Source organism: Cupressus sempervirens, chromosome 9, assembly GCF_028749045.1.
Source record: "Cupressus sempervirens isolate cs-2001-9-10 chromosome 9, ASM2874904v1, whole genome shotgun sequence".
NCBI lineage: Eukaryota > Viridiplantae > Streptophyta > Pinopsida > Cupressales > Cupressaceae > Cupressus > Cupressus sempervirens.
Window position 1 is genome coordinate 156,461,464 of NC_143126.1, and position 23,604 is coordinate 156,485,067.

The window sequence follows — 23,604 nt, forward strand, 5'->3', positions numbered from 1 at the left end:
TCAACCGGAAACACCAAACTCTTACAAAAATACACCCGGAAACTCACAAATCTGCACTGTTCAGCACAAAGGCAAACTCTGTATGAGCATGCACATGGAATGGCTTCAAACTCCCATCCTTAGCCTTCCTGGAAACCTGCAAACTCCCGTTCTTGGGTCTCCCTGGAAACCTACAAACTCCCGTTCTTGGGTCTCCTTCTCCACAGGTTTGGCAGCCTCTGAAGAATAACAAAGAATGAATGAAAATCAAGTCTGGAATCCCCCCAAAATGCCTCCAAACCTCTTTAAAAAGGGCATAACTGTAACTCACGTCCAAGAGAGGTTAATGAAACATATTTTAATAATAATTATCATTTATTAGTCCAACGGTTTCCAAAGATTAACTCCCTTTTTCCGAAACTTCACTTTCTTGGGCCTGCCTGTCTTAGCAAAGATTATTATTTTTTAATTATTTGAAAAGGGGACATGACAACTATATATTCTAACAATTCCTATGGGGTAGTATCCTAGCATTGTTGGAGTGTTTGAGAGATTGACAACATGATCATGTGTTGCAATCATGAGTATGTTTGTCAATAATGTCAACATACTAAGAAGATTGACAGAGTAGAAAACATAGATTAAGGTCATATGGATCAAGTATTGAAGATACGATCAAAAACATTCGGGGACATATTGTAAAATGTTTCCTAATGATGTGGCTAAGAGTGCCTACATAAATTTGAAGATTGGTGAGAGTTATTTGTGATGTATAGAAGATAGTTTGTAGATAGAGTTCTTGAGAAGTAGTTTCTAGTAATTAGATTATATCTCCTAACAAGCACAAAATCTGGTTAAACACAGTTTGACAGAGATAGTAGATAGGATAATGATGACATCATATAGTGCAAAAATCCAAGGTTTCACATTTGAAAAGTTCTAAAGAATGTGAGCTAACAGTATTTTGTAATTTTGAAAATATGTACTATATTGTATTATCTTAATGAGGTCCTATTATAATTGTAATTGGGAAAGCCTCAAGGTCAACTCAATGAATTTTTTATGGACTTGGTATAAAGGAAAGTTATTTTCCTTATGATGAAGTATGAATGGATGTAACTAAAGTGTACTAGATTTTTGAAGCTTAGTAAATGTGAATAAGTGATCAAAGAGATCATTGTGATGCAAAGTTGGAGATCTTGTATTAAGATTTGAGAAGTATTTTGGTGTAGTAGAGGCATGGTAAGAGGACATTGCAAGATTTTGAGTTGCTAAGCATAGTTGCATTTCTATTATTTTAAAAGGAATAATACAGAGGTTAATTGGATAATGATTTCAGTGGTCTTGCCCCTAAAGTTGTTTGGATAGTGGGTCTATCTACCTTCTCCTTCTCCTAACAAGGATTCAATGTCTCCTAATAGGGACTAGTATATCTACTGAATTTATTTCATTGGCTCCTAATATATTTCATCCTCTTCTAATGAACTATGTTGGGTTTTTCTCTTTGATCAAGGGTTTCCTTAGTTAACATATCTGGTGTTATTGTGTATGTGTATCTTCTTATGGTTATTATTGTTATTGATCACATATTTAAGGTTTAATAAGGTTGATAAAAGTTGTATTGATCTGATAACTAACTCTCCATTACATCTTCTAATGAATGGAAAATCTTATTTGATGGGTTAACCACTCAAAATTGTTTTGAGGCTACTATCATTTTGGTTACATCACAGGGAGATGTAATCTTAAAGTCCTACATAATAAATTTTGAATGTACAAATAAAAGTGATGAGTATGAGGCCTTGATCATACAATTAAGAATTGCATTAAAATGGAATATTAAACATATTCAATCTTTTGGTGACTCCCTATTGGTTATCTATAAAGTGAATGATGATTATGAAACAAAGGATGAGAAACTTGTCCCCTATATTTAGTTTAAATGCTCAAGGATAAGTTTTGATCCATCACATTCAATCAAGTTCCATGAATTTAAAATAAAAAAGAAGATGCAATGGCTACTGTTGCATCGATGCTTGACATACCACAAAATACAAAGGTGTATGAATTCTTGGTAAAACATTTTCTTGTGCCAGTCTTTGAAATTCAACAATCTAAGTTGGTGTGTGAAATTGTTGGTCCAAATTCTCCTTGGTAATAACTCATATATGATTACCTAACTACCCAAATCTTATCCCTTGACCTATCTAACAAAAATGTCTATGCTTTATTCACCAAATATATATATATATATATATATATATATATATATATATATATATATATATTATCGTTGGTAATACCCATTATAAATATTCCTTTGACCAAATTATCCACATGTTTCTCAATGTAGAAGAAGCACAAACTATATTACAGGAGGTACATGACACTATATTTGGAATCCATTTCAATGACATGAGTTTAGAAATGAAACTCACTAGAGATGGAGATTATTGGCCAACCATGGAACATGATGCCCATAGTTTCACATAGAGATGTTATAAATGTCAAATTCATGATGATTTAATTCATGTACCAACACAAGAGCTTCATCTTGTTATATCCCCATGACCTTTTTCTCAATGGGCCTTGGATCTTATTGGTAAATTTTTTCCTACTTCATCAAATGGGTACATAATAATAATAATATAATATTTCAAAAAATAGATATAAGCTATTCCGATGACATGACATATATCATAGAAAAGAAAATTGCAAAGTTTATTTTGAACTATATTATATGTAGATATGAGATACCTTTGGCCATTTTTAAAGATATTCAAGAAGTGATAGAAATTTGTGAAAATTTCCACATTCAACAATGTTTATATCTACATATTATCCATAGGGTAACGATCATACCGAGGCATGAAATAAAAATATCATCAAAATCCTCAAGAATACTGCCAATGATGCTAGCCATGATTGACACATATAGTTGAACCTAGCTCTATGGTCATATCACACTAGCATTCCCACCCCTATAAGTGTCACTCTTTAGTCACTATATTTTATGGTATAGAAGAAATCCTCCATGTTGAAGTTGAAATGCCATTATTAAGAGTTTCTTTATGTCACTTGATTGATGAAGAGGATTATATAGTATCCATACTACATAAGCTAGAAATATTAGATAATAAAAGATAGGTTGTACTAGCTCATTTGCAATCATATCAAAATAAAATTTAATGGAGTTCTCATTTTCTAGGTCAGAGAAAAGATATGATCCTTCATGCTAACCTTTAGAATCAATAAAACATAGACAAACCAAAAAAATTTGTTAGGATATTTTGTAGTCACTACAACATATAGGTCCAACACATATCATTTTGCAACACTAGAGGGAGAACCATTGTTGAGCCCTATCAATAGCATGCACATCTTAAAATATTATGCAGAAAAATGTCTCGATGAAAACCTGGAAACATGAATCTAAGCAATAAAAAAGGGTAATAAAGATAAATAAATCCACCCTATAGTGAAAACTTGGTAAACATGTACTTAGGGTAAGTACCATGGTGAAATACTAGCAAAAAGGCTTTGCATGTAGTGGTCATTGCTCCATTATCTATCTTTTTTTTGTTTGGTTTGGCAACATATTTGTAGAACCTTTACTACCTCATTGATTACTTTTCATATGTTCATTACCTAGTCTTAAATATCAGCCTATAATTTATGTAACTATTTCATTTGTCCCAATTATTCTTTTGTGGCTTGTGACTAGTCAATATTTAGTTGCATCTCTTCTTGTATCCACCATATCACATGCGTTAACAACCCTAGTATTCGATACTTATGTGCAACATATGATTTGGAGTTGGTGGCAATTCTCAGAACATGATTAGTAGTTGGGGATACTTTTCATCAAAGAATTGGAGGTACTACACATTAATAGTTTAAAGTCCTTGAAAAAATCCTAAAATTATATAATGTCCTAAAAATCCTCAAATTTACCTAAAGTTCAATTTAAAAAAGAATAAAACCAAATTAAGTCTTGAAAAATCACAACACTAAAAACTAAATAATGTCCTAAAGAAATCATAAAAACTATAAAAGTCCCTAAAAAGACAAGATGTGTCCTTCCTAAAACCAAGCACATTGGTCATTATTATTTTTAAACTATCAACTTTGGCAATTAGATCTAACTAGTTGTTCACTTGCTTGGTTTAGTAAGTCTTAACTTTCATTGATTTCATTATGAAACCATGTACCTATGCTAGTTAAGGACAATACTGAGTGATGAGAGTGGATTGTTGACCCTATGGAAGGATGTATTTTCAATTAGTGACAAACCACTTAAGTTATCTAGGAAGGTAAGTTTATACTGCAACTGAGATTCCCATCAACCAACAAGTTCAATTATAGCTTGAGAATGTCAAGGATATCTAGTGTAAACTAAGCTCCATAGTATAACCTAATTTATTCAATGTTATTAGTGGAAACCAAGTTCTTAGTGTGAACTGAGTTCATAGTTCTAGCTGAACTTCTTAGTATGAACTGAGCTATCAAGATCAAGACTAAATGCTCCAGTATCACCTAAGTGATAAAGTCTTATTGGATCATCCAGTGCCACCCAAATACCAAAGTATCATCCAAGCTCACTATGTTTCCCAAGCATCAATAGAACATCAAATTGCATAGTGTTTCTCAAGCATCAACATTTGGTTAACTTAAAGGTATATTTTGGTTATTATGAAGATGTATATTGTTTGAACTGATTTGGTATGAAGCTATTGATTTATGGGTATATAAGGAAGATAAATTCATTTGTCTATGGCATAAAGAAAGGTGTAATAAGTGTAAGACATGAATATTTGAAGACAACAAGAAAATATGGAGCTGATTGAGTAAGCAAGCTACAAATAAGTATAAAGGGAAAAGCAGAGACTCATCCATCACAACCAGATGATCATATTATTCAAAGGATCTATTTCAACAAATGAAGTTACAAAGAAAAGATCAACCTACTAATTCATTCTAACAGGTACATTAGTCAAATCCTCTAACTAGGTGGACCTAACAGTCCTTTGCTAAATCTCTTAACATAGTGCATACTTCATTGTATTGTAAAACCATTTTACAAGGTTGACCTAACAATCCTTCATACTCCTAATAGAGTAAGTCACCATAAGTGATCAATTATAAACCCTAATAGGCTAACTTTATTATTGCAACAGTGAAGCATTGTGGGTGTCATCTGCACCCCAATTTTACCTTCTCCTTGGAGGGTTTTTGGTTACCAAATCTTGTTTCAAAGTGTAATGGTGTTAATTTCTTTGTTTCTTTATGTTCATGCATGAAAGAAGGTTAGATAATCTAATGAAGTAAAAACTAAAGTATTCTAAGTGAGAAAAGTTTAAGTAGTTCCTCATTCACACACCCACCCCCCCGCCCCCCCCTCTTAGTCGCTTGCTTGTCATTACATTTCCAACAAATCCAACTAGGTTGTCTCATGATTTTTTTTTTTTGAATTGTCTCATTTTTTCATCAATTTTATCATTTTCATGTTTCTATGCTACTCTAGGATGCCACTAAGTGGTAAGAGTGGTCAGGATGGTTCATGGTCTATTATTTGGGTCTATCTTTTGTTGGTGAGATTTTCTCATGAAATTATGGTGCATGTATATCAACCAATGATGTATGTGCTTTGCAGTGGATTGGGTCATTCCTTGTCTACATTATGTCTGATACATGCAAAAAGGATCATAGGATCAATCTGACTGTGTATGTTTTATGATACAATGCATCCAATTTTCTATATAAAAATTCTCTACAAAAGATAAACAATGCACTAGTAAATAGAAGCAAGGTTTGATTTTTTTTTCTTTTATTTCTCCTTTTCTTTTGGTCTATCTTTCCAAGTTGGTTTTCTTTTCTTTTCAACTTGTCTTTTTCACTCTTTGACTTCTCTGGCTTTCATTTGGTCATGTGTCTTTGCCTTTATTTTTGAAAAATTTGACCTCTTCTTTGCAAGTTGCATCCATTTTTTTTCAAAGGGGTGCCCTTGCAAATTTTTGTGTTAGTTGTCATCCTTTTAATGTAGTTTTTCTTGTTTCCTTGAAGCATCGCTCAAAATCTCGTTGTCTCAAAGAGGGGGAAAATGTAGACACCTAAAATTGGTCATCGCCTAAGGGTTGTCTCCCATTTTTCATCGTCTTTTGTATCACTGGTCAATTTTAGCTTTTTTTTTTATCAATTTTAAATGATTTTAATTAATTTTCATTTATCATTATCCTCCTTTCATTCATTTCAATTACTTTGTCATTTTATCGTAAGTTTAGTTAGATAATTTCACAACTATGTAATTGAATGTCCTTCTGTGCTAATTTCGCCTTTTTGCATAAATGAATTTCATTTAATTATGCTTTATTGTTGTTTATTTCACCTTCAATTTTGAAATAACTTTGTATTGTTTTGTTTTATTCTCATTTAGATATTTTATTATTTAAATAAACTTTGGACTTTTTGGAGGAAAATATGCAAATTTAGTTTATTATTGATTATTAGTTCTTCCTTTCCCTCTAACTTTTCATTTCATCTTTTGTGTTTTCTTTTTTTCAATTTGGTTTTCTATTTAATGGCATTGATCATCCATTTTTTGTTAACCACATTTCGAGTACCCCTGTGTTGTTATTTTGTTTTACACTTTCTTTTCAAATCCATATTAGTGCACTTGTCAATAAGAGAAACATGAAACCATTGAGGAGAAAGAAAAATAATGGAGCACAAAAGGACGTTTGTGTAATTTGAATGCATACATGCTTCCATGTTATTTTATTTGTTTATGCAAAATTTATTTTAATAGTTCCATTGAGTAATTAAGAATTTGAATATGGTTTTTATGGTTTTTGTGGTTGAAGCTTTCATATTAAAAAAACTAATCTTTTTCCCCATATTATAATGACCCTAGTACAAAACCTAAACCTATTCATAACACGAACCCTAAAGATAATCTTAACCCCAAAGTTTATTGAAAAATTGAATGTAATCCCAATCTTGATGCTAACCCTAACCCTAAACCTAATGCTAGTATGAACCTTATCATGACCTCATTTATAGAATATTTTTAACCATTTATACAATCATGATATGTTTTAATATTATTATTATATAATATCACATCTCTCTAGCCTAACCCTACCCTTTACCCCAATTGTATCCCTAAACCTAACCTAGCCTAACTATATTTCAAACTCAAAACCTAACCATAATTATAACCTTAACCATTGTGTAAAACTAACCCTAACCCTAATCCTAAGCTAAATACTAGTGTAACTAATGTTCTAACTCTAATCTTATGTATAGCTATAATCTAAATCTAATTGTAGTCCTAATAATATCTCTAACCATGACCCTAACTTTTACACCAACTATAACCCTAACTATATCTCTAACCCTGACACTAAACCTAACCTTAACTCTAACTATATCTCTTACCCTAATCCTAACCCAAGCATTAAATATATCTATATCCCTACCCCCAACCTAAACCCTAATTATAACATTAACGAGCTATCACTAACTATATCCCTTAACCCCAATCCTAACCTTTTTCTTAACAAAATTTTCAACTGTAAACTTAACCTAATTATAACCATAACCATAACCCTCACTATAATGAGTACTCTAACCCTAAACATAATCCTAATTTTGACAATAACCCTAACCCTAAACATAATGCCCCTCGTATCCCTTATTGTGACTTCATTTGTAAAATAATGTTTTAGTTTTTATATAATCATAATATGTTTGAATATTATAATTCTTAAATAAATTAAAATTATATAATAAAATAATTCTATAAAATAAATTAAGTAATTTTTTATTAATAATGATATTATACTAACGTATTATAATATTCAAATTTAGTATAAAATTTATAAATATAATATTTTATTTAAAATCTTTCATTCATATGTGTTGATGCGTAAAGAGATGGTCTTATTAATGTGTCTATTTTCAATAGATTTTGACATAAAAATAAATAAGAACCTCAAAAAGAATATCCAATGTGTATAATTCATTTAAATGCATGTTAATTTTAATAAATATTTCATACCAAATTAAATTTAGAACATTTCATTGTTATAAATATTTAGTAAATATTTAAAATTTAAACATTGATTATATATATATATATATATATATATATATATAAAATTAAAAGAATCATTAAATGAAAAATTAGAATTAGACCTTATGCTTCTCTTTATAATAGCAAGGTCATGTGTTTGATTTCTGTAACTTTATATATATATAAAGATCTTGTGTTTGATTCATATAACTTAATATATATAATATATAATAAAAACAACCTAACATTACTTTTAATTGTTCCCACCTCTTTTCTAATTCAAACAACATTGAAACTAGGTGCGTCTTCCATGCTTTTCTTCATTTGCATTCCAATTCTGCTGAGTTCCCATTTTCAGTACTAAATATTTTCTTCGCAGAAACAATAGAGTGCAACGACTCGCCTCATTTGGATCTTGTTTATCAGGAATCCCTTAAACTTATTTACTTCCTTCAAGATAACAATGCCATAAAACAAACAGACAAGACACCATGGAAATGAAAGCTTCTGGTTTTCAAGTGTCAGAGTTATGGATGATAAAAATTTGTTCAATTAAGGAGAAACGGTTAATTACTCAACAAAAAGCTGAAATCCTGCTTGAGTTTCACCACCTCATCTCTAGGAAGGCAAACCTTCACCAACCTGGCATTTGCTCCTTGTGAAGGAGGAGAACAAGGCATAACTATGACCATTCCATTGACACCTACAGGTCCCGCTTTGCAAGACACATAAATCGGTCCTTCCTCTTCAAACACCACATCAAACCATGGCTGCTCCTCCCAATTCACAAATGTCAAGTCATACCCATACACCACATTTGCCTCATCTTTATCCACACAATCCATTTGAATGGATTCAGCAATTTTGCATAAACTCCAGCTACTACTTAACTCAATATCTTCATCACAGAACTCAACTGGTGTTAAAATCTGGTCATTCCCCAGATGAAAACATGCTACATTTGGACCATTCTTCTCTTTGCTTTCCTTGCATATCAGGGCCCTGTGAACGGCCTTTCTGGATTGCGTTTTCAGTATGGATCTCCATACAAATGCAGAGATTGCAACAAAGGGTTTCAGGGGTTTTGAATGCTTGGACATCTTGGCGCTTGAGATCAGATGGTCTACCATCTCATTGGACAGCCTGAAGGAGGCCTCCTCCATTAGAGCTTGAGTTTCCCCTTTCATGGAGGAATCCATAGAAACTTGTTTAGAATTCGAAGCCAAACTTGACTGACTCTGCAACAGCTCTGAGATTTTCCCATGCCCACATGATGGAAGGCATATATTCCTACAGCATTCAGACCATGATCTCATAAAATGGGATGCGGAAAATGCACCCCCAAGTACATGGGACCAGTTCAATCCGATGGCAACTCCTCCACATTTGAACCTTGTGATCTAAATTGAAACATTTTGTTCTGTCAATGTCAGTGCATCAAAACATAGATAAGGATATAATATTTTGTTTTAACATTATCAGATTTTCACAATCTATGAACTGGATTCAATTGTATATATTTTAGTATCGATATTTTGGATTACACTATGAACTTGGTCATGTTTTTACCATTTCTAATCTTTAGCTTTGTCATCCTGATAATAGATCAGTAGTGTGAACCAAAACATTGATGCTAAAAAACACACTCAATCCAAAAAAAGAACTTGCTTTGCATCAAAACATAACCTCAGCTAAGAATCTAATTCTTTTAGATCTTCCCCATATTTTTCAACTTAAGCCAAACAGACAAGTTTCTTGAAAGATTTAGGTTTTCTCTCGAAAAGCATTTACAGAATCCCCATAAAAAAAAAATGAAATTTTTAACCTGTATTGTCACCAAGGGCAATATTCCCAAAAGGGTTCCCCCAATTTGGCTCAAATTGAGCTCCATTTCAAGGGAACAATCCTTCAAGTCCTTCCAATCCGCCAACTCAGAGTCGACAATGGCTTCCACAAATCGAACGCCAGCATCATTGCATATGATGAATTCTCTTCCATCTGACCCGAGTTCGAGCCTCCCTGCCACCGGTCTGTATTCCATGAGGCTCCTGAAGAAGCCCTCTTTCAATCTTCCACAGCAGAAACTCTCAAGAGAGCATTTTTGGAAGTAATAGACTGCTCTGATGTAATGGGCTTTCATGGCGAGGTCTCGTTCATTGAGATTGTGCATTGTTTTTGAGGCGTCCGGTTTGGCTGGGACTGCTGAGGACATCCTCCACACCATTACTCTTCCTTGCTTTTTGCCTTGTTCCATTGCTGTTGTTTGCAAATTGTTTTGCAGGGGCTGTTAGATTGATTGATTTTTTATTTGAAGAGTTGGGCTGCATCGTTATGGCAATGTTATGGAAGGTATTATGAGAAAAAGCCCAAAAACAGGATGAAATGGCGCAGGTGCAATTGTTATGGCGAGAAAAGCATGTGTTTTACAGAAAGCAACTTTGACAGGAAGGTGATCACAGGATTTGAATGAGGAATAAAGGAAATGAGATGGTTGGTTCCTTGTAAAAGGAGATTTCTAGGAGTTCCGGCAAGTAGAACAATCAGTCTTATCTCATCAATCTTCAATTGTCAAAGACCACATCTTATTGTACTCATTCCTACATCCCATAGTAAATCATGGGTGCAAGCATAATGTTTGTGGATTGAATCACACTTTATTTTGTTTTCTACTATGAAATTATTTTATGTGTTTATGTTTTAATCTTGTAAAATTGACAATATGATTGGAGTGTAAGAACTAAGAGCGTTCAATACCTTAATTCTATTGTACAACAAACCTTCTAAATGTGATTCCTATGATGAGTAATAAGAACTATGACAAAAGATGATCATTAAAGTGATAAAGAATGAAATTACATACTTCTTAGGAGTTAAAGAAAGTTTCAAAGTTTCATTCACCCAAAGGTGTTTTCTAGTAACGTATTGTGATGCGTAACATAGTTATTGAAGTAGATTTGATAAAGGAGGAAATAATATAGTGAATAGGTATATCATTAGTGCAATCATATTTAGTATAATTCAAAGCTACATATTAAAAGAGTTATTATTTGATCAATATTGACATATGACCTCATAATATAAGATTGATTGTCAAGTGTAAGTGTAGATATATGACCCATAATATAAGATTGATTACCGAGTATAAAACATATATATAAGGCCTAATATTGCATTTGTCTTATTTCACTCCAATTTATATGATATAAGTTATAGTGTGTTTTGGTATTATATTATATGGTTCATGTGTTGAGATCTGTTGTAACAAAATTTTATATGACATTTGTTGTGCCATTATGATATTTTATTGGTGTATTCTAAATATCTTTGTTGAAGTGATTGTATGACCACCAAATCATTTCCAATGAAGTTATGTAGGTCATCGTAATATTTTTACTTGGATTATGGGTTGTATATGTTTTGATTATGTAAAAAAAGGTTTTAAAGGGCCCAAAACCTTGTACAAAGTAACATAGAAACAAGAGCAGAGTAGCTTAGATGAAATAAAGCCTTAGAACCTAAAAAAATGAAGGCTAAACAAACTAAAAACAAGAGGCCAAAAAAAAGTTATGCATAAAAAGACAACAAAAGGAAGGCAAAAAAACATCACTGAGACAACTACAATCTCTTTAGAAGATCTGTTGCTTGGTTTGCTCGGATGTTCATGTTTTCTGCAAAGGCTTTCATATCATTCACCTTTTTGGCTTCCACAACCTCGCTCTTCTTGGAGTTAACCCTTATACGCTTGCTAGGACCCTGGTCCTCTTTCATCTCCTTAGAACCTTGGCTTTTACCTTGTTCAAGCTTGTTCAACGAGGTGTTAAAGTTGCCAATCATTGTCTTCAAGATAGTGTAGTTCTGATCGGCCAATTTCTTAACCGTTTTCTACAAATTACCCACTTTGTTGTCCAGACCATCCACTCTTTTTTGAAGGTCTTTGCTTAACTGATCTAGATTTTTGTTCTTTGCTTCAAGTGGTGGAACATATTTCATCAAATTTTTTACCTCTTTAGCATTGCCAATAACCTCAGAGAGTTTGTCAATATGCTGACCTAGAGTTCTCTTCCCCCTAGCTGTCCCATTGAGCTAATCAAATTCTCTCAAGATGTCAGGTGCATCTGCTACTTCAAATTGCTATTATCCTTCATCATAAGCCCTGGGTTACCAAAGATTCCCTTCAAAAACCCCTAGTCTTCCTCATCCCTCTTATGCATAGGGTAATCCTAATCCCCTCCCTGTTTGTTCCTATCCAACTCAACCTCCTTAAAATCCTTTATCAACATCCAAATCCTGAGCAAGCATTTTTTTCCTTTTTCTCCCCATCCTCTTAATTAGGAGTTCATCGTCATAGAGAATATAATCCCTTTCTATATTCTTCCCCTTGATTCTAGAAACCTTTTCTAATATACCTGCTCCTCTTTAGAATCAATGTCTTGTTCAAAATCAATCACCTTATTCTTCCTTTTCTTCCTAGACGAGCTCCTTGGATCACATTTCTTCCTCTTCTTAACCTTAACCTTAGCAACCTCATCCTCTGTATCCTCATCAAAATCCTCCTTTGGTTCACTTCCCTTCATTTCATAATCTAAAGATTTCTTGCACAGTCAAGGTCTATCCACTTTTTTGGATTTCAAAAGGTTCAAAACTATAACCATTAAACCCTCATGACATGCATGATCACCCTTAGGATCATTTTGAATTACTAAAATAGTGTCACCCAATGATTGCCTGAGGTGGAAGGGTAGATTAAGCCTAACCCTATGCCTAAAATGGTTAACCAACATAAAATGGTGTCCATATATCTTAGCAAAGGCCATCTAAAGTAAGATATTCAATCACCACAAACATGACAAACCTCTAAGGGCAAGAAATGGAGCTAGGACTAAAGTATGAATTACCAATTTTCACCAACCCGTTGCGCTCCTTAGCTATATCTACAAACTCTTCTACTGTCTGATCTGAAAGCTTCTTGTCTAGATAGAAGTTGATACCCTTAGTGTCAAGACATGTAGATTCAACAATAATGTCCTTAGTAATGATTACCCACCAAAATACTCCCATAATTCCATGTTTTGTATATCTTGTGCTTATGTATGTTTTAGATTTTTCAAATCTGTCAATATTATATTATTATGCATCACATTCCTAGATCATGCTAGTCATGGATGTCGCCAGATATGTATTTGACAATATCAACCATTTATTTTCATTTATTAATTGTTAGGAAAATCTAATTACAAATTATGTGTATTTTTTATTTAATTAATAAATCATTGATAATTGTTTAATGAAATGTCCCTTTCTGATTTTTGTATGATATTTCCAACCTCTAATCAGATTTTCAAGATCAAACAACTAATATCACAAAGATCCACCAAATTTCTCAAGAAACCCCAAATCGGGTATGCCAAAAATTGTGTCAAAAGCTTCACAGCTTCACCTATTATTAATAAATCTGGAAGTGGACATTTTTACAGAAATTTTAGCAGCATAACAGCCTACAAAATGACATTTCCAGATCTATATAGCCTTTACACAACAGTTCTCAAATGTAGGACAAAAACTATGCTCATCGGGCTCCCGAAATTAACACAAAAATGCCCGAAAACACCACAAAAACACTAATAATCTATCTCAGAAGTTTAATGACTACCCAATACATATATTCAGCTCTATTTTAAAACCTTAAATTCTGAAATACAGCAGCAACCCAAACTGATATGAAATAATCAACTGGAAACACCAAACTCATACAAAAAACACACTCGAAACTGTTCAGCACAAAGGCAAACTCTGTATGAGCATGCACATGGAATGGCTTCAAACTCCCATCCTTAGCCTTCTTGGAAACCTGCAAACTCTCGTTCTTGGGTCTCTCGAGAAACCTGCAAACTCCCGTTCTTGGGTCTCCTTCTCCACAGGTTTGGCAGCCTCTGAAGAATAACAAAGAATGAGCAAAAATCAAGTTCTGGAATCTGCACAAAATGCCTCCAAACCCCTTAAAAGAGGGCATAACTGTAACTCACGTCCAAGAGAGGTTAATGAAACATATTTTAATAATAATTTTCATTTATTAGTCCAACGGTTTCCAAAGATTAACCCCCTTTTTCCGAAACTTCACTTTCTTGGGCCTGCCTGCCTTATCAAAGATTATTATTTTTTAATTATTTGAAAAGGGGACATGACAAGTCCTCCCCTCCCAAACATTGCTTGTCCTCAAGCAATGGCTGAACAATAAACCAATCAATCCACCTGGATCCCAAATGTAGTCATGAACTATACTACTACCAAGTAACAGAGGCTCTTGCAATATCCTTTGCAATATGACCAAGAGGAATCCATAATCAAACTGACAATTATAGCTCAACCAAACTCCAAAATCATCACTACCATAGTCAAAAACCCATGAGACACAAACTCTTAGAACATCAGAACCCAAGTAAAGTGGACAAATCAAACTAGCAACATAGTAAATATCATCAACGCATCCCACTGGCCTATACGGAATGTACAATCCAACTCTGCAACAATGGTGAACGCTCTCGAATGAAACTGTACCAAGTATGGAGAATCCACACACTGTACAACTTTTGCAGTCAACACAACTCTGCAAATCACCGACCACTATCTCATAACCATAACTCCCATGCACTACTAATGGTGAAAAGACATTACAAGATAAAGAGTAAGAAATGGAATCCAAACCAAATTTTCCTGCCATCAACTCCTCAAAACAAGGATCAAATGCTAACTGATGTACATACCCTGCAATATAATGTTGATTAAAAAAACCAACCTCAGTCAAAAGCTCACCATGAACAAGTGATACAACCCACTGTGACTGATCACTAGCTAAGTCAGGAGATGTCATAGCCAAAGGAGTAGAATCAATAACAACACCCACTGAAGCATCATTCCCAAACTCCTGCTCTAAGTCACATATTATCAAGCTATCAACTGCAGAACCTATCACCATGTCATGCCCATCACAACTCTCATCTTGAGGCATCAAACTGTCCCATAACTGATGATAAGCACTAGGAACCAAAGTACATCTCTATATCATCATCTCATCAACATGGTCATCAAAGGTAAATTGATGAGCGTACCTCATAGTGTAATGCTGATAGAATTCGCCAATCTCAGTCAGTGGCTCAAACTGTAATCTAGATGAAACTAACTGCAATTGATCATTAACCATGTTGGAACTGACTACTACCTCCGAAGATATCACCAAGGGTGTAGTATTACTAGCAGGAACCATGCCAACTGCCGACTCACCAACATCACACATGATCTTTGATACATCTCTAGTCTCCATGCCATCAATACTAGAGGCCACCACCATGTCAGGCATACAACAATCTGCTACAACACCCAACTCAACTGAACCTAACTCTAGTGGGAATGAACCTGATATGCCAATGTTAGTATCAAGGATGGATGCATCCCCATCTCCACTGTCTCTGACAATCTTGGCCATGGATGTCCTCAGATCACCAAACACCACAACTTGTGACTGTATAGAATCAAGTAAAGACTGTAGTCACTCTAACTCCATGGTCACCTTAGCCAAATGAAACTATGACTCCTTGAAAGCCAACTGTGTACTCTCAAGAATCTCAGAAGTCACCTCAAGCTGCTCAGTAAGCTCACTCACCTCATCTTCCTTGGCCAACAATGCATCATATGCTGTACTGCCCCACTCCATAAGATAATCTCTGTCAGCTACCATTTGCATATAATTCTGTCTCAGAATCTGAATAGCCTCCCATAAAGAGTGGATCTTTGTCAAGGAAAGATAACTGCCTTCCTGCTCATCACTAGTAGGAGAACCCCATCCATAAACTGCTAACAATTGACAAGCAACATCGAAATGCTAGCAAGTGATAGCAATGTCTCGATCACTAACTCTCAACTGATTAGATGCATGATGGCACTGGCTTGACTGTCTCCTACAAACCTCCTCTGATGCACTATCTAAAGGAGTATCCTCAAAGTTACTAGTCTCTAGAGTATTACCATCCATATCCTGTGAATCAAATCTAAAGCTCATATCAACATACAGAGTATCAAAAACATTAGCACTGCTGTCCAGCTCCTCTATACCCAAGGAAACTAAGTCTTCAAAACTACCCACTGCATCCTCCTGGATGTCATCAATGCCAATATGATCCTGGGACTCATCTATACACACTGCCAAATATGAAATATCATCAACACATTCCAGCAAGTATGGTCGATTGGATATATGAACAAAGCCCAACATCGGTGTATAAAAACTAATACCAACATTAGACAAGATACTAGCACAAGAAAAGACAACACCGTGTAATCTGCTAATCAAATCCATGATAGCACCCAAACAAACACTGCTACCAAAAAGTGTTAAAGATCTCCAGTCAACTAAATCCCAAATGCCAATATAACAATCTTGAGTCCATATCCGTAAACTAGAATCAACCGGTAACTCAAGAAAACTCCTCACCTGAGTAATATGACCAATACCAACTAACTCCACATACTTGCCATGATGAGATAATGAAGTCACAATACTATCTTTTTTCACCTTCAGCTGGCTGGAAAAATCATGTGAAGTACTACCAACCTCAACCTCATGTGATGAAGCATCTAACTGTGCCTGATGCTCTTTCTTAGCAAATTCATGAATGCTCAATGTCTGCTCATCTCTACCAGGTATCTCACCATCCTGCACAACAACATCCTCATAATCATCATCTGAACCCACTACACTGTAGTCACTGCCTGTTGTAACTATACCATCCTAAATGCCTGTGGCATCACCCTTTGACAACCTGTAAACAATTGTCTCAATTTGAGTATCAAGTTGACCGTTACTATCAATCTGTGTAATATCCTTTCCCACCACCTCCTGTGGTAGAGTAGAATCTGAGACCTCTACTTGGCTATCAGCTAGTTTCTCAAACTCCTCATGCAAGTTCTTGGGAATTGTGTCATCTGTCCTATGAGAAAATCTTCCAAATAGAAATCCAGTCAACTTATCCACCTTAGCTGGGTTAGATAACATGTCATTCATTATACGATGGTGCTCAACCAACTGTTTAGACATGTCATGGCTTATTTTCATAAGTTTATCTCGAATGTCTAAATAACCATCCTTTCTACTGTTTTGACTCTGGTCGTTTCCTCTGAGACTTTGTACTATACCATACCAATTGTGGGGGCCATTTGCCGTTGCACCAAAAGCCATGACTATTAGTGAACATGGAGCACCACATAATTAACCACCTGTGGGTAGGGGAGCGCGTCGCATCACCCAACAATCTCCCCCTCGACGCACATACCAGGTGCTTACGCGGGTCGGGAAGGCATTGGGGAGATTTGAACCCATGAATAGGCCAAAACTAGGCTCTGATACCACTGAAATGTCCCTTTTCTGATTTTTTTATGATATTTCCAACCTCTAATCAGATTTTCAAGATCAAACAACTAATATCACAAAGATCCACCAAATTTCTCAAGAAACCCCAAATCGGGTATGCCAAAAATTGTGCCAAAAGCTTCACAGCTTCACCTATTATTAATAAATCTGGAAGTGGACATTTTTATAGAAATTTCAGCAGCATAACAGCCTACAAAATGACATTTCCAGATCCGTATAGCCTTTACACAACAGTTCTCAAATGTAGGACAAAAACTATGCTCATCGGGCTCCCGAAATTAACACAAAAATGCCCGTAAACACCACAAAAACACTAATAATCTATCTCTTAAGTTTAATCATGTCCCAATACATATATTCAGCTCTATTTTAAAACCTTAAATTCTGAAATACAACAGCAACCCAAACTGATATGAAATACTCAACTGAAAACACCAAACTCATACAAAAAACACACCCGAAAACTCACAAATCTGCACTGTTCAACACAAAGGCAAACTCTGTATGAGCATGCACATGGAATGGCTTCAAACTGCCATCCTTAGCCTTCCTAGAAACCTACAAACTCCCGTTCTTGGGTCTCCCTGGAAACCTGCAAACTCCTGTTCTTGGGTCTCCTTCTCCACAGGTTTGGCAGCCTTTGAAGAATAACAAAGAATGAGCAAAAATCAAGTTCTGGAATCTGCACAAAATGCCTCCAAACCCCTTAAAAGAGGGCATAACTGTAACTCACATCCAAGAGAGGTTAATGAAACATATTTTAATAATAATTTTCATTTATTAGTCCAACGGTTTCCAAAGATTAACCCCCTTTTTCCTAAACTTCACTTTCTTGGGCCTGCCTGCCTTACCAAAGATTATTATTTTTTAATTATTTGAAAAGGGGACATGACATTTAATGAGTTGGTTTTGTTTATAAATTGCTTATAATAGAATTGACAATTTGATATCATATTATAATTATACCATAGAGTTTAAAGTATGTTGCTTCAACTATTTATTTTATGACACTCTCCATTTTAACTTTAGTTTATTAGAATGCATAGGTGTCACGCAAATGGTTGGTATGTGAGAAGTTTACATAGATTCACTTTAGACATCTCTTCTTTTTAGCCTTTGTGAAATCATTGTATTAACCAATGATTACATCGGTGATTATTTTGAGTGATTATTTTGAAATGTGTATAATGTGAAATCCCATAAGGCGTGGTTGAGTCCTTCCAATGTGTTTAATTTTATGTGTACTATGTTTTAAATATTTACTTCAAAATGTGTGCTTCCTACATTTGTGAATATTTAATGTACTTGTATCGAATATGACATTTAAGCTTTAGTGGGAAATTATTTGTTGTATTATTCTATTTCAATAGAAGAATGTAATGTATCTATCAATTTGTTGAAATAAAACACTTAGAAAATATAAAATAAAATATTTACTAATAGAAAATAAATTTAAATTAGTAAGTCTATTGTAAAATCATAAATTGAACTTTGCACAATTCCATATCCTTTGACACCTTTGCTTTAGTCAAGTCAAAATCTCCACCCAAGCCTCCACTTCATCCTCTTTCCTACTAATTGCTTTTTGTTTGAATTTCCAACCATGTGGACTATTTTGATTTGGGAACACATGTACACCATAGAGACATGTACACTCATCTTGTGAATTTATAGACCGAAGGTGGTCATTGGAACATTAAACCTAATTTCTCTAACAATGTAATGCCTCCTTTAGAAGGCCATTAATGTTAGAAATCCTCAAAGTTAGTTTAAACATTCCTTTTACCTCCACTTTGGGTCTTCTTGGTCATTTCAACATCTAATAGCTCAGTTCTAGAATCTCTTGTAGATTTTTGTGAACTTCTCAAGATCATTTGGAAACTCTTCATAATTCTTTGGCCATGTCACCTTATTTCTCAACCATATGAAATTGTGCACTAGCTTAACTTTACTCGCATTCCATCAATCTTTTGCTTCATGGCTTTGAAGAGGAATTATCTATCATCTCATACTCACAACATTATGAATATGCACATCAATAGTGTCTTTATCATTTATCTTGTAACCATTATCTATCTTTCATATCTATCTTGACTATTTGTGTAGGTGGAAATAATAGAGAAATGGTTTGAGTTTGGTAAGCCTCCAAATCAGACAACAACAACTCTCTTTTTTGTATCGGGTGTGCTAGTTTGAAGATGATATTAGAGTGGTGTATGTTGATGTTGTAGCTTCAATCAAATTGAATAGACCTAGAGATAATCCTTCTATGGTCATTGATTAATCATCAATTAGTCAAACTCTCATATGTATGTGTGTGTGTGTGTGTGTGTGTGTGTGTGCATGCATGCATGCATGCATGTATGTTGTATGTGTGTGTGTGTGTATGTATGTGTATGTGTGTGTGTGTGTATACATACATACATACATACATACATACATACATACATACATACATACATACATACATACATACATACATACATACATACATACATACATACATACATACATACATACATACATACATACATATATATATATATATATATATATATATATATATATATATATATATATATATATATATATATATATATATATATATATATATATATATATATATATATATATATTTGTGTGCGTGTATGTTTATATATGTTTTTATTAATATATTGTCTAATGATGATTAACTTATAATTCACCATATAGAGACATATCTCTTCCTCAGACATTTCTCCTCTTCTCATATTTATATGACATTCAAATCTACATTTAGAACACAATGAAATAAATGGTAGTGTTATTACACTTGTAAAAAATGATCCTACAAACTAACATCATATGAGAGCTAGACTACAAATGTAGAATAAATGAGAGAAAAAATGTGTACATTTTGTTGATGACAAACATCAATAAGATTAAGGATTATGTTTGAAAATTAATTTTTTTGATTGAAACACAACCAGTTAGTAGATAGGAACAACATCAAATGAAGGGAATCAAACAAAACTTGGAAGAAGTGGTGTGGGAACTGTTGACAAAAATGTATACACCCTTGCTTAAGGTATGACCCTCAAGAGACCTTGTGTAATGTGGAAACAACCTCCAAGTGTGGGACTTGTGCTCTGAGGTGAAATCTCTACAGAAGGTCAGCTTCCTTACTATTAAGGTGCACCTAAAGTATTTCTTGAGAGGAAAAGGGAGAAGGAGAATATAAATTTAAATGCAGGTAGGGAAAGGGGGTGATGCACCAAGATAGATATATGGTTACTACCTCTGCCTATGAATGCACCACAAATCAATGTAAACCCAAATACACTAATCTTAACTCCATTCTACCTTCTTAGAAACCACATGCAGGTTTGGAACTAGTTGAAGTGTTGAAAGGAAAGGAATTTCACTATACAAGAACCACTAATAGACTTAACAGAACACATAGATATGAGAAAATGGAAAAGAAACATTCAAAACAAAGCAATAAACATGTACAAATAAATGAATGACATGAAGAGGTAAGAACATAAATATTTCATTAATAGTAGACAAAATGAATACAATAACAGAGCATAAGGTTGCTCTCATGAACAAGAGAAAAACCCTTTGAAAGATATTTACAACCGTGTTTATAGATCAGGCATAACTCATATCTAAACTTGAAGTTTGAACCCCACAAGACTAGACTTGAGGTTGTAGAGAGTAGAAATAACTGAATATCAGAAGGAAATCTAATCATAAAATCAACTTGTTGTTTGGAAGTGATAGGAAGAAACCCAAATCAATACACCTAGCCACAAAAGAGATCAAATCCAAAAGATTTTATCATTACATGTAATAAAGAGGCATGGAGATGAATTGACGCCATAGAACAAGGTCCTAGATGTTGTTCTACAATAAAGGAACAATCCTTGTCATGTGCCATGGCCGCAACAAATGAAATTGCATTGCTATAAAAAAATGCAGGGTGGGATGACACAAGATGTTAACTTGCCACAAGAATGCAAAGTTGACCCATGTGGAATTTTTTTTTTTTTTTTTTTTTTTGCCTAGAAAAGATGTGAACCATCAATGTAGCTCTTCCTTTTAAGATGGATGGTCTAGATGCTATGATAATCTACCCAGCAGATGAATAAAACCCAACTGTAGATCAAGATCATCTTCATATCAAATGGACGACTAAGATGCACTTAGGAAATCCCCACATGATGCACCCAAATCTGATAGCCATCACATCTTTACAAAAGGCCCAAGCAATGATGCAAAAATACAAGAACCATTGGATCAAAAGAAACCCAGCAAGAAAAAGATCTACCATGTGGCACAAATATGTTGGTTGGCATGTTTCCGAATACATGGTGGAGGAGAAAGGATACAACTTTTCCATTTTGAGAAAAACAAGAAAAGGTAGTTTCTGAAATAGAGAATTTTGTTGTTTCGAAAAGGCAAAAAGGTAAGCCTTCTGAAATAGAGAAATTTTCTATTTTGGAAAGGGCATGAAAGTTCCTCTTTGTAATAGAAAACATGGTTAACACAAAATGTTAACCCCTACAGATGCATGAATTAACCTATAGCTTGACAAAAGAGGAAACCAAGTTAACTCGATCAAAGAACAAACTGAGTTAGCAACCGAGTGACTCAGGCGAAGAGTAAAATGCACTAACTCGATCAATGAAGGAATTGATCCAACTAAGTAAAAGAAGGAGCCACTCACTAACATGAAATTTTTGCACCAACTTTAGTGTGTTAATCCACAAAAAAAAATCTAGCGCATTGAAGATTTCTTTGATTGGTTATTAGTGATGGACTGAATGGGGGATAAAAATGGCCAACAAGAACATGGAATTCAAACTCATGGATAATGATAAGAATGAAGCATAGAAGACATACCATAGGAATCTTGGTAGAGGAGGATGCTCATCAATCTTTATTAATAAAATTGGCATATCTCTTATGTCTTAGGATATTAAAGATAAGCTTATATCATTCATTGACTACAAATTTCAATCACCAATAAGATTCTCATGTGAATCTTTTGAGAAATAGAAATATATTATCATGAAAAAGAAAGGGGACCACAAAAATAAATATTATAAATCATATTTAATCCTTTTAAAAAGGGAGCGACTTCTTGGTAAAATCTTGATGTAAAGTGAAAGGTATTCTGACTGAAATGTTAGCACCCATGGATAGGCAAAACAAATAATATAAACTTGTACTCTACATGGATACTGGCATAAAGGGTCCCTTACCCATTAAACCCAATGCTAACAATACATATACAATATTATTATGCAAGAAGTTTATTTAAGAGAGATAGAAATATGGATACATGTAAAAAGAATAGACGCTAAAATAGCTCGCAAGAAACCTTGGAAAGTGTAAGGTAAATGACATGGTCTACTTGTCCATTCCAAAATATCAAAGTAATCTTGATTAACTAATGTAGGATTCATTGGAAATAGAATAATATTGATAAATAATTTAAAACAAGAAATATGTCATCATTAATGGGGCACTCTAGGAAATCCACTTTCAAAAGAAATGGTATAAGAAAAGATTGAAAAGTCAAACTTCCATAAGAAAAGGGTTGAACTAAAAAAAACTCATGTATCAAAGAAAAGAAGAATGCAACTAATTCAATAAAAATATACATAAGTTCCTAAGTAGATGCATCACAAGAAGGTCAGGGATCAGTATCAAATATTTTGATGATGGACAATGAATTACATCACCAATATTGGATGACTCCACACAATTCTAAACAACAACTATATTCTTCAACAACTAAAATATATCTGTACACTATGAATGATAAGTATTAATGATACAAGTAACACATTGGAAAGACAAAACTTTGGATTATGAATTGAAATGGTAGTATTACAGAACTCTAATTGAAACATTGACTTTATCAAAAGTGGAGACTTTCATAATAGTAAAAATTCATTGAATGACATGATGATATATAAACAATGAATAAGATTTGTAAAAGAAAAGATATATTAGTTTATTATAGAAAAGTCAAATCAATTCATTACTTCATTTAAGTCATAAGACACTAGGTTGCATAAGATAAAAATTATGGCATGACACACAATAGTTGGAATTTTCAAGAACTTTGGACATTTTG

At 33.9% G+C, this 23,604-nt stretch overlaps 1 protein-coding gene across 1 annotated transcript; it reads right to left on the minus strand.

The window, feature by feature from the left end:
* Nucleotides 1-8,547: 8,547 nt before the first annotated feature.
* LOC149537980 (protein ECERIFERUM 2-like) lies at nt 8,548-10,431 on the minus strand. The gene is made up of 2 exons (XM_089802286.1): nt 9,879-10,431; nt 8,548-9,453 (listed from the first exon to the last, which is right to left on the minus strand). Exons 1-2 carry the CDS (start codon nt 10,305-10,307, stop codon nt 8,620-8,622), a joined length of 1,263 nt encoding a protein of 420 aa, XP_089658412.1. The 5' UTR covers nt 10,308-10,431; the 3' UTR covers nt 8,548-8,619.
* Nucleotides 10,432-23,604: the final 13,173 nt, after the last annotated feature.

Bases quoted from the DNA above. Each gene is read 5' to 3' on its own strand.
- LOC149537980 (XM_089802286.1), bottom strand. From the start codon at position 10,307: ATGGAACAAGGCAAAAAGCAAGGAAGAGTAATGGTGTGGAGGATGTCC. The intron at 9,454-9,878 runs GTTAAAAATTTC...GTTTCAATTTAG, and splicing joins TGCCCTTGGTGACAATACAG to ATCACAAGGTTCAAATGTGG.